Source organism: Bos taurus, chromosome 17 (genome assembly GCF_002263795.3).
Source record: "Bos taurus isolate L1 Dominette 01449 registration number 42190680 breed Hereford chromosome 17, ARS-UCD2.0, whole genome shotgun sequence".
Taxonomy (NCBI): domain Eukaryota; kingdom Metazoa; phylum Chordata; class Mammalia; order Artiodactyla; family Bovidae; genus Bos; species Bos taurus.
Window position 1 is genome coordinate 70,254,962 of NC_037344.1, and position 15,847 is coordinate 70,270,808.

The 15,847-nt window shown below is 40.9% G+C and overlaps 1 protein-coding gene across 1 annotated transcript in view; it reads left to right on the forward strand.

Moving 5' to 3' along the window:
* The window catches only part of SFI1 (SFI1 centrin binding protein), an 87,959-nt gene that overhangs the window by 20,491 nt on the left and 51,621 nt on the right, over positions 1 to 15,847 (forward strand). The window contains exon 5 of the mRNA XM_059876212.1: positions 10,817 to 10,927. Coding sequence (XP_059732195.1) covers positions 10,817 to 10,927 — 111 coding nt within the window. The remainder of the gene's footprint in view (positions 1 to 10,816; positions 10,928 to 15,847) is intronic.

Consider the following 15,847-nt stretch of genomic DNA (forward strand, 5'->3'; position numbering starts at 1 on the left):
ATTTGACTCCAAGTTAGAGAAAGTCAGAAGATGGCTTATGCAAATCAGGATTTGGTTTTTCTCACAGCCTGGTTGGAAAAGATGCTGATGCCGAGAAAGATTGAAGGCTAAAGGAGAAGGGGGTGCAGAGGATGAGAGGGCTTGATGGCATCACCAACTCAACGGACGTGAATTTAAGCAAACTTCCGGAGACAGTGAAGGACAAGGAATCCTGGTGTGCTGCAGTCCATGGGGTTGCGTAGAGTTGGACATGACTTAGTGACTGAACAACAGCTGTTTGGGGATGTCATCAGAGACTCAGACTTTTAGATACTTTTCAGTTCACCATCCTGAGCATATTGGCCCTTTATCCTCAGAGAGGACTGTTCTGGCTTTGCACAAAAAGGGCAAGGAAGGTTGGTATCAGCTAGACCTGTCTGTTTATCAGGAAGGCAAAACTTGCCTAAAACCCCCACCTGCATTCTGCTTTTGTCTCATTGGCTATAGCTCTGTCACGGGACTCTTTAGCTACAGAAGAGGCTGGAACAAAAACCTTCCCAGCCTTTCTAGTGGATGCTAGTGAGGAAGTAGAGGCTGGGCATGGGGTGTGGGGTATCTGCGACCCACGTCTGCCTCTCTGCATCAGAGCATTCATGTTGCACTCTTGTTCCTTCCTTTGCACTTGAGTGGTGGCAGGGATCGAGGAAAGAATACTGGGCTGGGTTTTAGGAGACCCGAGTTTCGGTTCTTAACCAGACCCTAGATAATCACTTGATCTGGGATTAAGTTACAACTCTAGGCCTCTGTTTCTCAAATTGTAAAATTGAGAAAGTTTGTTCTCTAAGCATCTACCAGAATTATAATTCTGATACTGTGTTTTCATTGACTTTGAAATTTGTGATGGAGTGGGTATTTTCAGCTTGCAATCTCTTTTTCAATCAAATGGGTTATAACTTTGGGCAAGGTTGGGTGTATTGATCCCCCCCCCCTTTTTTTTTGGTCTTTTCCCATACTGAATTATTTATTTCTCACTTTCAGGAACATTAGGAGAGAATGATATCACACCAGAAGTTTGAGAATAATGCCTTTATGTGCTTGGAGAATGTTTTGACGTCTATAAACCGTAGTTGTTCTATGTTTTACTTGGCGCCCCACTCCAGTGCTCTTGCCTGGAAAATCCCATGGATGGAGGAGCCTGGTGGGCTGCAGTCCATGGGTCACGAAGAGTCAGACACGACTGAGCGACTTCCCTTTCACTTTTCACTTTCATGCCCTGGAGAAGGAAATGGCAACCCACTCCAGTGTTCTTGCCTGGCGAATCCCAGGGACGGGGGAGCCTGGTGGGCTGCCGTCTATGGGGTCGCACAGAGTTGGACACGACTGAAGTGACTTAGCCACATTAATATATGGAACCAGAGTAACCACTGAATTAGTAAGGGCAAAAATAATATAGTATGGGTCCTTAGGTAAGGCCATCTTAGGTAGGAAGTAGTCACTTCTCTTTCTGAAGAGAAGATCTGAACAAAATTACTGAGCTAATTTGGGAAGTAGATAAAAACATCACTTCCATTTAGAGTATTTAGTTTATCAATATTTATTTCTCATTCTTAACCGAGGCCTTGCTTCCTATTTTCTTGAGAAAATAGAAGTAACAGAGGAGACTATCACTGCATCTCCCCACAGCCAGCGTCTGTCACCATGTGGCTTGCTTTCCCTACCGTGAGGCAGATGAACTGTCCAGGTTCTTGTCTCTGGCAACATCTTCTGGTGCTGCACTTTCCGGTGCTTATACCAGGCCACCACACTAGCAGTTTCCCCCCCCCCCCTCTCTTTTCTGTATTAATTTTTCCCTCTTTACTGGATCATTTGCACCAGCATATAATGCTATTATTTTCCTATCCTGAAAAAAAAAATCTCTTTGATGCTGCTTCCTCCTGCAGCCAGTTCTCTGTCTCTTTGCTGCCCTTCAGCTCTCATCTCCTGAACATCTCCAGGCTCTATAGCACCTCTTTTTGTAGGCTCAAATTTACCTCATGAGGCTTTCGTTTTCCACCTTGCCACCAAAACTGTTTTTACTTTTGTGAGGTCACTTTGTTGTTGTTCAGTCACTAAGTTGTGTCTGACTGTTTGCGACTGCAGTACTCCAGGCTCCCCTGTCCTCCCGGAGTGTGCTCAAACTCATGTCCATTGAGTTGGTGATGCTGCCTAACCATCTCATCCTCTGCTGTCTCCTCCTCCTGCCTTCAGTCTTTCTCTACATCAGGGTCTTTACCAATGAGTTGGCTCTTTGCGTCAGATGGCTAGAGTATTGGAGCTTCAGCATCTGTCCTTCCAATGAATATTCAAGGTTGATTTCCTTCAGGATTGATGGGTTTGATCTCCTTACAGTCCAAGGGACTCTCAAGAGTCTTCTCCAGCACCACAGTTAGAAAGCATTAATTCTTTGGCGTTCAGCCTCCTTTATGATCCAACTCACATCTGTACATGATGACTGGAAAAAGCATAGCTTTGACTATATGCGCCTTTGTCGGCAAAGTGACATCTCTGCTTTTTAATACCCTGTCTATGTTTGTTATAGCTTTTCTTCCAGGAAGCAAGTGTCTTTTAATTTCATGGCTGCAGTCACCATCCACAGTGATTTTTTTTAGCCCCCAAAAATAAAATCTGCCACTGCTTCCACTTTTTCTCCTTGTACTTACTATGAAGAAATGGGACTGGATGCCATGATCTTAGTTTTTGGAATGTTGAGTTTTAAGCCAGCTTTTTCACTGTCCTCTTTCACTTTCATCAAAACGCTCTTTAGTTCCTCTTTGCTTTGTTCCATAGGGATGGTGTCATCTGCATATCTGAGGTTATTGATATTTCTCCCGGCAATCTTGATTCCAGCTTGTGCTTCATCTAGGCTACTATTTTGCATGATGTGCTCTGCATATGTTAAATAGGCAGGGTGACAATATACAGCCTTGTACTCCTTTCCCAGTTTTGAACCAGTCATTTTTTTCATGTCTGGTTCTACCTGTTGCTTCTTGACCTGAATACAGATTTCTCAGGAGGCACGTAAGGTGTTCTGGTATCCCATGTCTTTAAGACTTTTCCATAGTTTATTATGATGCACATAGTCATAGGCTTTAGTGTAGTTAGTAAAGTGGAAGGAGATGTTTTTCTGGAACTCTCTTGCTTTCTCCACGATCCAGCGAATCTTGGCCATTTGACCTCTGCTTCCTCTGCTTCTTCAAAGCCCATCTGTACATTTGGAAGTTCTTGATTCACACGTTGCTGAAACCTAGCTTGAAGGGTTTTGAGCGTAAACTTACTAGCATGTGAAATGAGCACAATTTCATGGTAGTTTGAACATTTGTTGGCCTTGCCCTTCTTTGGAATTGGAATGAAAACTGACCTTTTTGAGTCCTGTGGCCACTGCTGAGTTTTCCAAATTTGCTGACATTTTGAGTGCAGATTTTTAACAGCATCATCTTTTAGGATTTGAAATAGCTCAGCTGGAATTTCATCACCTCTACTAGCGTTGTTTGTAGTTATGCTTCCTAAGGCCCACCTCACACTCCAGGATGTCTGGCTCTAGGTGAGTGACCACACCATTGTTTTTATGTGGCTCATTAAGACCTTTTTTGTACAGTCCTTTTGTGTATTCTTGCCATGTCTTCTTAATCTCTTCTGCTTCTGTTAGATGCTTACTGATTATGTCCTTTATCATGCCCATCCTTGCATGAAATGTTCCCTTGATATCTCCAGTTTCTGTGAGGCGATCTCTAGTCTTTCCCATTCTATTATTTTCCTCTATTTCTTTGCCTCGTTCATTTCAGAAGAATTCACCATTGATTTTAGTAAGTTCACTACTTCTGCTAAAGTCAGTTGTGAATTTCCTCTCACTTGCCTCACCAGGGAGCATTGGCCAGCCCACCATTCTCTCCTCTAAGAAGCCCATTCTTCTCCCAGCTCCCAGGTGGCCACCCTCTCACTCCTCTGCCTCTGCTCCTCCCACTTTCTTCTCCTGGTCCCTCCTCACCCAAGTCCCCCACCCCTAGTCCTTGCACTGCCTCTCTGTCTGCATCCCGCTCATGGCAGCCTTATCAAATCCCAGGTGATCCCCAGAGGTATGCACTCGCCCAGACCTCTCCCTTGAACTCTGGACTGCTGCCCGCGTGACATTGCTGCCTGCACCAGCTAGACGTCACAGCTCAGCGTGTCCATAGCCAAAGTCTGGATGTTCCTCACAGACCTCCCTGCTGAGTCTTCCCTTTGCAGTAAAGGAAACACCCATCCTTCCAGAGACTCAGGTCAGAAACCTGGGAGTCCTCCCTGCTAGCTCTTACTCCCTCATACCCCAACTGTGGTACCAAATGCCAAAATTATGTTGATTCAGCCTTCAGAATAGATGCCGACTCGAGCGCTTTTCAGCACCTCCACTTGCCACCATGGTGGTTCAGGCCATCATCGTGTCTCCCTTGAATGACTCCAGGAGCCTCATCCCTGGTCTCCTGCTTCCAGTCTTGTCCTTAGTCAGTCTCTTTACACAGGCCAGGGGCTGTTTCCCATCCTATGGACGGTAAAAACCAGAGTCCTTACTGTGACTTACAGGCCAGTCACCTTTTTTTGTTTTAACTATTTGTGGATCTTTTCTTTTTTTTCATTTCTGCCATTATAGTTTTAATTTCCAAGAGTTCTTTTTTTGTTGTTGTTCTATGAATGTTCCTTCCACTAGAGAAGGGAATGGTAAACCACTTCAGTATTCTTGCCTTGAGAGCCCCATGAACAGTATGAAAAGGCAAAATGGTAGGATACTGAAAGAGGAACTCCCCAGGTCAGTAGGTGCCCAATATGCTACTGGAGATCAGTGGAGAAATAACTCCAGAAAGAATGAAGGGATGGAGCCAAAACAAAAACAATACCCAGCTGTGGATGTGACTGGTGATAGAAGCAAGGTCCAATGCTGTAAAGAACAGTATTGCATAGGAACCTGGAATGTCAGGTCCATGAATCAAGCAAATTGGAAGTGGTCAAACAAGAGATGGCAAGAGTGAATATAGACATTCTAGGAATCGGCAAACTAAAATGGACTGGAATGGGTGAATTTAACTCAGATGACCATTATATCTACTACTGTGGGCAGGAATCCCTCAGAAGAAATGGAGTAGCCATCATGGTCAACAAAAGAGTCTGAAATGCAGTGCTTGGATGCAATCTCAAAAATGACAGAATGATCTCTGTTCATTTCCAAGGCAAACCATTTAGTATCACAGTAATTCAAGTCTATGCCCCAACCAGTAATGCTGAAGAAGCTGAAGTTGAATGGTTCTATGAAGACCTACAAGACCTTTTAGAAATAACACCCAAAAAAGATGTCCTTTTCATTATAGGGGGCTGGAATGCAAAAGTAGGAAGTCAAGAAACACCTGGAGTAACAGGCAAATTTGGCCTTGGAATATGGAATGAAGCAGGGCAAAGACTAATAGAGTTTTGCCAAGAAAATGCACTGGTCATAGCAAACACCCTCTTCCAACAACACAAGAGAAGACTCTACACATGAACATCACCAGATGGTCAACACCAAAATCAGATTGATTATATTCTTTGCAGCCAAAGATGGAGAAGCTCTATTATACAGTCAACAAAAACAAGACCAGGAGCTGACTGGCTCAGACCATGAACTCCTTATTGCCAAATTCAGACTTAAATTGAAGAAAGTAGGGAAAACCACTAGACCATTCATGTATGACCTAAATCAAATCCCTTATGATTATACAGTGGAAGTGAGAAATAGATTTAAGGGCCTAGATCTGATTGATAGAGTGCCTGATGAACTATGGACTGAGGTTCGTGACATTGTACAGGAGACGGGGATTAAGACCATCCCCACGGAAAAGAAATGCAAAAAAGCAAAATGGCTGTCTGGGGAGGCCTTACAAATAGCTGTGAAAAGAAGAGAAGCGAAAAGCAAAGGAGAAAAGGAAAGATACAAGCATCTGAATGCAGAGTTCCGAAGAATAGTAAGAAGAGATATAAGAAAGCCTTGCTCAGCGATCAATGCAAAGAAATAGAGGAAAACAACAGAATGGGAAAGACTAGAGATCTCTTCAAGAAAATTAGAGATACCAAGGGAACATTTCATGCAAAGATGGGCTTGATAAAAGACAGAAATGATATGGACCTAACAGAAGCAGAAGATATTAAGAAGAGGTGGCAAGAATACACGGAAGAACTGTACAAAAAAGATCTTCATGACCCAGATAATCACGATGGTGTGATCACTCATCTAGAGCCAGACATCCTGGAATGTGAAGTCAAGTGGGCCTTAGAAAGCATCACTATAAACAAAGCTAGTGGAGGTGATGGAATTCCAGTTGAGCTATTTCAAATCCTGAAAGATGATGCTGTGAAAGTGCTGCACTCAATATGCCAGCAAATTTGGAAAACTCAGCAGTGGCCACAGGACTGGAAAAGGTCAGTTTTCATTCCAATCCCAAAGAAAGGCAATGCCAAAGAATGCTCAAACTACCCCACAATTGCACTCATCTCACATGCTAGTAAAGTAATGCTCAAAATTCTCTAAGCCAGGCTTCAGCAATACATGAACCGTGAACTTCCTGATGTTCAAGCTGGTTTTAGAAAAGGCAGAGGAACCAGAGATCAAATTTCCAACATTTGCTGAATCATGGAAAAAGCAAGAGAGTTCCAGAAAAAACTTCTAGTTCTGCTTTATTGACTATGCCAAAGCCTTTGACTGTGTGGATCACAATAAACTGTGGACATTTCTGAAAGAGATGGGCATACCAGACCACCTGACTTGCCCCTTGAGAAATCCGTATGCAGGTCAGGAAGCAACAGTTAGAACTGGACATGGAACAACAGACTGGTTCCAAATAGGAAAAGGAGTTTGTCAAGGCTGTATATTGTCACCCTGCTTATTTAACTTACATGCAGAGTATATCATGAGAAACCCTGGACTGGAAGAAACACAAGCTGGAATCAAGATTGCCGGGAGAAATTCAATAACCTCAGATATGCAGTTGACACCACCCTTATGGCAGAAAGTGAAGAGGAACTCAAAAGCCTCTTGATGAAAGTGAAAGTGGAGAGTGAAAAAGTTGGCTTAAAGCTCAACATTCAGAAAACGAAGATCATGGCATCTGGTCCCATCACTTCATGGGAAATAGATGGGGAAACAGTGTCAGACTTTATTTTTCTGGGCTCCAAAATCACTACAGATGGTGACTGCAGCCATGAAATTAAAAGATGCTTACTCCTTGGAAGGCAAGTTATGACCAACCTAGATAGCATATTCAAAAGCAGAGACATGACTTTGCCAACAAAGGTCCGTCTAGTCAAGGCTATGGTTTTTCCTGTGGTCATGTATGGATGTGAGAGTTAGACTGTGAAGAAGGCTGAGCGCCGAAGAATTGATGCTTTTGAACTGTGGTGTTGGAGAAGACTCTTGAGAGTCCCTTGGACTGCAAGGAGATCCAACCAGTCCATTGTGGAGATCAGCCCTGAGATTTCTTTGGAGGCAATGATGCTGAAGCTGAAACTCCAGTACTTTGGCCACCCCATGCGAAGAGTTGACTCATTGGAAAAGACTCTGATGCTGGGAGGGATTGGGGGCAGGAGGAGAAGGGGATGACAGACGATGAGATGGCTGGATGGCATCATTGACTCTATGGACGTGAGTCTGAGTGAACTCCGGGAGTTGGTGATGGACAGGGAGGCCTGGCGTGCTGCGATTCATGGGGTTGAAAAGAGTCGGACACAACTGAGCAACTGAACTGATGTTTGTTCCTTTGAAAAGAAAAGGACTTCCTTGGTGGTCCACTGGTTAAGACTTCACCCTCCAGTGTAGGAAATGTGGGTTTGATACCTGGTCGGAGAGCTAAGATTCCACATGCCTTGCAGCCAAAAACTCAAAACATGAAATAGAAGCAATATGGTAACACATTCAAAAAATTCAAAAAATAATGATAATGACATCCTCGAGGCTTGTAACTTTTTGAGGTTAATATAGTGATTCGTTTTTAAGATTTCTGCCCTCTCTTCTAAGCTGCTTTTTTGTGTGTGCCTTTGTTCACTGTCGCATGTGAGAGCCTTTCCTCAGTCCTCGAGAGATCCTTCTATTGTCAGCCCACGTTTAAGAGTTAGGCGCTAAAACTCAAATTTAGAAGATAGATACGTCTATTATATTTGTATGCATAGGGACTTGTAAATTGAGGGTTTCCCTTTAGGCTTTTGACAGTTACCTGGGAGACCTCCATCTTTCAGTATCGGAAGGCTTTTTCCCTTAGGCTGATCAGCTTTCCCCAGAGGAGAGAATCCTCCAGACTCCTGGGTTGAGGTGGAGTGGAGTGGAGGCGGCGGTTACAGACTTGGCGGCAGGCGGAGGAGGGGAATGTGGGTCTCATTGTTGGGTACGTAGACTCTTGGTTCAGGACCATCTCTTGAGCTCTGCCTGGTTTTGGAGAGTCCAGTGCCACTCAGGTTCATTCTCTCAGAGATAAGCCTGAGTCTCTGCCCGTGTGAATAATGGGGTCCAGGGGGATCCAGCCTCTTCTTACAGGCTTGCAAAACAATCCTGTGTTTTCATCCCAACCCAGGACTCCGCACTTCCTGATGCCGCTCATTCCCACCCCTTTCTTGGGTCTGTGCCACCATGCACTTGCCTCTTGCCCCCCAGAAACTGAGTTCTCTCTCTCTCACCTGTTGATTCAGTTGCCACCCTCCTGCCTGCTTTCTGTCCTCTAAGATTTGTTGGCGTCTCTTGTTTAACATTGTTGTCTCTTGTCTCTTTCTTTGTGGGCTTACACCTTTTTAAAGTATTTGCTGTTATTTTAGTGAGGTTTTTGGAAAGAAAGGAAATAGATGGAGAGTCGATGGTAGAAGGAAGTACTTGTGCAGAGGGGTGTGATTCTTTTCCATTAAAAGTTATGGACAAAGCTGTTCAAAATTTTTTCAAACAAAAGAAATCTGTAATACAGGAAACACCAATCTCTTGTAATGCCTCCCTGAGAGAGAACCGCTAGTAACAGTTTGGTATTCTGGAGGTCTTTTCAGGATTTTAATATATATAATACAATAATTTATGTTCACATATATACATGCATATGGACATGTTTTTATGTATACATACATTTTGTACCTATTTATTTGGTATGTATTAATTCTAACATGGGTACTGGAAATACAAAAATTACTAATAACTTTTTTTTTTTAAGTTACACATATCATATTTTACCTACCATGAGGTGGTGGTGGTGGTTGTTCAGTCGCTCAGTCGTGTCCACCTCTTTGAGACCCTGTGGGCTGCAGCACGCCAGGCCAGGCTTCCCCGTCCTTCAGCATCTCCCAGGTTTGCTCAGACTCTTGTCCGTTGAGTTGATGATGCCATCCAACCATCTCATTCTTTGTTGCCCCCTTCTCTTCCTAGCCTCAAGCTTTGTTTTTTCATCCAGCAGGTTTTCTGGAGTACCTTCCATTTCAGTATCTTTAGTTCTATTTATAAAAAGATGACTATGCATCGTTGATTGAATTTGACATTGATTAGAATTTAAGATGTTCTCTTTTGATAGGTATTTGTGGTGATTTTCTCTTATTTATTATTATGAAAATAGGTGAATTTCTTTCTTTTCTTTTTTTTCCATTCTTTTTCAAATTCTTTTTCCATTTATGCTATTGCAGAATATTGAGCAGAGTTCCCTGTGCTGTACAATAGGTCATTGCTGATTATCTGTTTTAAATATAGCAGTGTGTACATGTCCACCCCAAACTCCCAGTCTATCCCTCCAACCCCTCCCACCCTCCCTCCTGGTGACCTAAAGTTCATTCTCTTAAGTTTGTGAGATATTTCCGTTTTGTAGATAAATTCATTTGTATCATTTTTCAAAAGACTTTGCCTATAAGTGATACCATAGGACATTTGTCTCTCTCTGTCTCCTCACTTAGTATGATGATCTCCAGGTCCATCCATGTCGCTGCAAATGGCATTATATCATTTTTTTTTTTTTACGGGCAAATAGTATTCCTTTGTGTGTGTGTACCATATCTTCTTTATCAGTTTATCTGTTGATGGACATTTAGGTTGCTTCCATGTTCTGGCTATCGTTAATAGTGCTGCAGCGAACATTGGGAGTTTAATTTCTCTATGTATATTTTTGCCAGCCAGTTTTTTAAAACCTATGACTGAGTGAGGTAACCTGCAGAAGCAGGGAAAGATTTGGAGTGGCTGACAGGTCAGAGTTCCCGAGTAACCGGTCTTCTTGACCACGCTGTTAACATCAGTACGCTGTCACTGCTCCGCTGTTTTCTTAGTAGGTTTTCCCTTCTTATTTTATCTTGCTTCTGTTTTACTCTTGTTATAAATCCCCTGGCCAGATTTCAGTTAAACTAATGCACTCTGTTCTGTTAAGTCCTAGAACTGCCATTAGGCATTTGCTTATTTTACAACTTTTAATCTCCTGGGTATGTCAATGAGAAGTAGAGCTGCTATCTTTTACTAATCAAATATTTTTCAGTCCTGTGAACGAAAAAAAATTGAGAATGTTAATTCTCAACTCATTGTATTTGAAAAGTCAGAGTTTTTTACTTTCACCTCTTGAATTGATAAGAACTAGAGTATAAATTTTTTTAGCTTTATTTCTAGTGTAAGTAGAGCTAAGATTTTGACCTGAAAAAGTTAAATATGTGTATTTTTAATCTATATTTTGGTGTTATCGAATAATAAGCCACAGTTTTCTGTGAGAAAGCAATGACCATAGGAAACAGTAATTTGGGAATAGGTATCAGCTCCAACATCATCAGGTATGTCTCTCTGATTTTTTATTTTTCACTGCCGTAGGCTTTACTATGAACAAAAAATTCTGCGAAAGGTCTTTGAAGAGTGGAAAGAAGAGTGGTGGGTTTCCCATCGAGAGTGGAAACTCCGTGTTCGAGCTGACTGTCACTACAGGTCAGATTTCATGTTATATTACTTTAATTTTACTGGTGAAGTGAAGTGAAAGTTCCTCAGTCGTATCCAGCTCTTTGCGACCCCATGGACTATACAGTCCATGGAATTCTCCAGGCCAGAATACTGGAGTGGGTAGCCTTTCCCTTCTCCAGGGGATCTTCCCAACCCAGGGATCGAACCCAGGTCTCCCGCATTGCAGGTGGATTCTTTATCAGCTGATCCACCTGGGAATTTTACTGGTACACATTATCAAATAATTACTTGTTGGCATGATCCTAGATCAAAGGAAGATAAGTCTTTTTTTTTCTAGTTTTGTTGAAATATAATTGACATATATGAATTACTGTATGACTTTTAGGTGTACAGAATAGATATTTGACTTACATATTGTAAAATGATTGCCACAATAAATTTAGTTAACATTCATCATCTCATATAACTGCAATAAAAAACAATGAGGAAAAAATTTTCTCCTTGTGATGAGAACTTTCAGGATTTATTTTCTTAACAATTATCATATATTCTCTTAACAACTGTCATATATATCATACCGCAGTGGTAAGTGTAGTCGTCATATTGTACCTTGTATCCCCAGAACTTATTAGTGTTATACCTGGAAGTTTGTACCTTTTGACCACTCCCCTAACCCCATGCCTCTGGTAAACCACAAATCTGATCTTTTTCTCAGGTGTTTTTTTTTTTTTTTTTTAAAGAGTGCACATGTGAGATCAATGTTTGTCTTTCTGTGACATACTTCTCTTAGCTTAATGCCTTCAGATTCCATCCATGCTGTCAAAAATGACAGGATTTCTTCTTTTATATATGTATATGTGTGTATATATATATATAGTTTTTGTGGAATTTCCTCATTTTTAAATGGCTGAATAGATTCCATTTTATGTATTTGGGTTGGCCAAAAAGCTCGTTCTGTTTTTTCTGTAATGAGCTTTTTGACCAACCTAATGGATACAACTTCACCCATTCATCCATCTGTGGCCTCTTAGTTTGTTGCCCTGTCTTGGCTTTTGTAAATAATGCTGCTATGAACATGGTCGTGCAGATATATTTTCAAGTTAGTGTTTTTGTTTCCTTTGGATATATTCCCAAAAGTGGGATTTCTGGATTGTCTGGTAGTTCTATTTTTAATTTTTTGAAGAGCCTGCATACTGTTTTCCTTAGTGGCTATTACCAATTTACAAATTGTACCAGCAGACCACAAGGTTCCCTTTTCTCTATATCTTCATAATAATTTATCTTTCTTTTTTAATCTCTTATTTTAGGGAGACCTAATTTCCTACTTTTTTTTAAATTAAAGTAAAATTGGTTTATAGCATTATATAAATTTCAGATGCACAGCATTATTATTCTATCTTGTCCTTTTGGTAATGGCCTAGAGGTGTGAGGTGATATCTCATTGTGATTTTGATTTGTATTTTCCTGATGACTAGTTATCTTTAAGTATCTTTTCATGTACCTGTTGGCTGTTTGTGTATCTACTTTGAGAAAATGTCTGAGTCATTTGCCCATTTTTATTTATTTTTGTTGAGAATTAGTATGTTAAATGGAGAAGGCAATGGTACCCCACTCCAGTACTCTTGTCTGAAAAATCCCATGGATGGAGGAGCCTGGTAGGCTGCAGTCCATGGGGTTGCTAGGAGTTGGACACTACTGAGCGACTTCCCTTTCTCTTTTCCCTTTCACGCATTGGAGAAGGAAATGGCAACCCACTCCAGTGTTCTTGCCTGGAGAATCCCAGGGATGGGGGAGCCTGGTGGGCTTCCGTCTATGGGGTCGCACAGAGTCCGACACGACTGACGCGACTTAGCAGCAGCAGTATATTAAACACATGCGTTGCATTAATGCTCATTTAGAAAAAGAATGGTTAAAGGAAGTTGTATAATTTTTAGATTGGATAAAGATGAAAACATTGGGGATTCTGGAACAGTATTTACTTTCATTTAATACATATTCTTATTTTTCCTACCATAGGACTTTTGAGCGCCCCAAGAGCTTAATTGTTGTTATCTATTTAAAAAAGTAACCTCACTTTTCAGTCTTTTATCTTTTACCTTTGACCACTTTTAAATTGGATTATTTGATTTTTTGCTATTGAGTTTATATATTTGGATATATATATTTATATCCAAATTATATATTTGGATATATATATATCTTTATATAGTTGGATATTAATCCCTTGTCAGATATATGGGTTGCAAGTATGTTTTCCCATTTTGTAGGTTGTCTTTTTCACTTTATTGACGTGTTTGCTGTGCATAAGCCTTTCGGTTTACTGCAGTCCTCCTTGTTTATTCTTTATGTTGTTGCTGTGCTTTAGGTATCATATCCAAAGAATCAGTGCTAAGACCTATGTGGAGGAGCTTTTTTCTTGTGTTATGTTTTCTCCTGGGAATTCCATGGTCTTGCATTTAAGTCTTTAATCCATTTCCATTTAATTTTTGTGAGTGGTGCTAGATAGGGGTCTAGTTTCATTCTTTTACATGTGACTATCCAGTTTTCTCAGCACCCTTTATTGAAGAGACTGTGTTTCCCCCCATTGATTCTTGGCTCTGTTGTCAAGTATTAGTTGACTGTATATATTTGGGTTGATCTGGGGGCCCTGGATTCTGTTCCATTGGTCTCTGTGTTTTTTATGCCAGAACACTGTATGTGCTGTGCTTAGTTGCCCAGTCGTGTCTGACTCTTTGCAACCTCATGGGCTGTAGCCTGCCAGGATCCTCTGTCCAGGGGGATTCTCCAGGCAAGAATTCTAGAGTGGATTGCCATGCCCTCCTCCAGGGGATCTTCCCAACCCAGGGATCAAACCCGAATCTCCTGCATTGCAGGTGGATTGTTTACTGTCTGAGCCACCAGGGAAGCCTATGACATTGTATACTACCGCTTTATAGTATAGCTTGAAAACAGGAAGTGTGATGTCTCCTGCTTTGTTCTTCCTGAGGATAGCTTTGACTATTTGAGGTCTTTCGTAGTTCCACATAACTTTTGGGATTTTTTTTTCTACTTCTGTAAAGATGAGATTGGAATCTTGGTTGGGGTTGCATTGAATCTATAGATGACTTTTGGTAGTATTGACATTTTAACAATATTTTCCCAGTTCATGAACATGGACGACCTTTCTGTTTATCTGTATCTTCTTTGATTTCTTTCATTAGTGTCTTGTAGTTTTCAGAGTAGAGACCTTTCACTTCCTTGGTTAAATTTATTCTTAAATATTTTGTGTTTTTTTTTTATGCGATTGTAAATGGGATTGATTTAGTTCTTTCTTTTTCAGATAATTTGTTGTTACTGTAGAGAAATGCTACTTATATTTTACATTAATTTTATATCCTATGGCTTTGCTGAGTTCATTGATTAGATCTAAAAGTGTTTTGGTTGAGTCTTCAGGAGTTTCTATATATAAAATCATGGCACCTTCAAATTGAGACAGTTTTACTTCTTCCTTTCCAATTCTGATGCCTTTTATTTCTTTTTCTTGCCCACTTGCTCTGGCTGGGACTTCCAGTACTATGTTGAGTAGGAGTGGTGAGAGTAGGCACCCTTGTCTTGTTCCTGAACTCAGAGGAAAAGCTTTCAGCCTTTCTCCATTGAGTATGTGCTAGATGTGGGCTCATGATATGTGGCATTTATTATATTGAGACACTGATGATCTTTTGGTTTTCTTTTTTCATTCTATTAACGTGGTGTGTCATATCGATTGAGTTTGTGGTGGTTGGACCATCCTTGTAAGGAGAAGAGTTTTGTATTATTTTCTGTTTTTCTTCAAATTCTTTTTAGAGTAAGCAAGATCAGAGTCCTAAATTAAACCCAAGGCACAGTACTGTATGCATGTGAACTTATACACACAGAGGTAACCCTCTAATTTAGGTAAACCATTATGTACTGATCATGTTAATGATTAGAATAGATTTTTCCTCACCAGCTCCCACTGCTATATAATTTCTAATTCTGTTTTCTAAACCAGTAGAGTTACTTTAGTTTATATTGCTTGGGAAGAAGTATATGCCCAATATAGAACTTTAAGAAAACAGAAAAGAGGGACTCCCTGACAGTCCAGTGGTTAAGACTCCATATTCTCAATTGCAAGGGTCATGGGTTTGGTCCCTGGTCAGGGAACTAAGATCCTCCATGCTGCACAACACAGCCAAATAAAATAAAGTTTAAATTAAAAAAGAAAATAGAAAAGAAAGAGAAAAAACTTTAAAAAATTATTTATTTTTTAGTGATAGAAGAAACTCTTAATCCGTGACATTTGTATTCCCAGGGATGTGAAAAAAGTAAAAATTGGGAATTCTATCACATACATATTTTCTATACCTTTTTTAAAAGTAAAAACTTAATATATCTCACATATTGTATCTTTTCCAAATGGTATTCACTCGTAATCACGTCTTTAGGCTCTCTGGGGTAGGGTTTCTGATTTATGGATATTTCAGATAAAGTATAGACAATGTTTTTATTAGGGGTTTCCCTGGTGGTTCAGTTGGTGAAGAATCTGCCTGCATTGTAGGAGACCCCAGTTCGATTCCTAGATTGGGAGGATCCGCTGGAGAAGGGATAGGCTACCCACTCCAGTATTCTTGGGCTTCCCTTGTGGCTCAGCTGCTAAAGAATCTGCCTGCAATGCGGGAGAGCTGGGTTCCCCTGGAGAAGGGAAAGGCTACCCACTCCAGTATTCTGGCCTGGAGAATTCCGTGGACTATATATATAGTCCATGGGGCCGCAAAGAGTCAGACATGACCTGAGCGATTTTCACTTTCACTTTCACATAGACAATGTTGAATCGTTCTAGTAAGCTGGCAGAGTGTGAAATCAAGTCTTAGGAAATGGGATAGTGAAGAGATGGAGGGACTGACAGTCCTGTGGATAATGTATGTATTGAGGAGGAAAAGACAAAGGAGG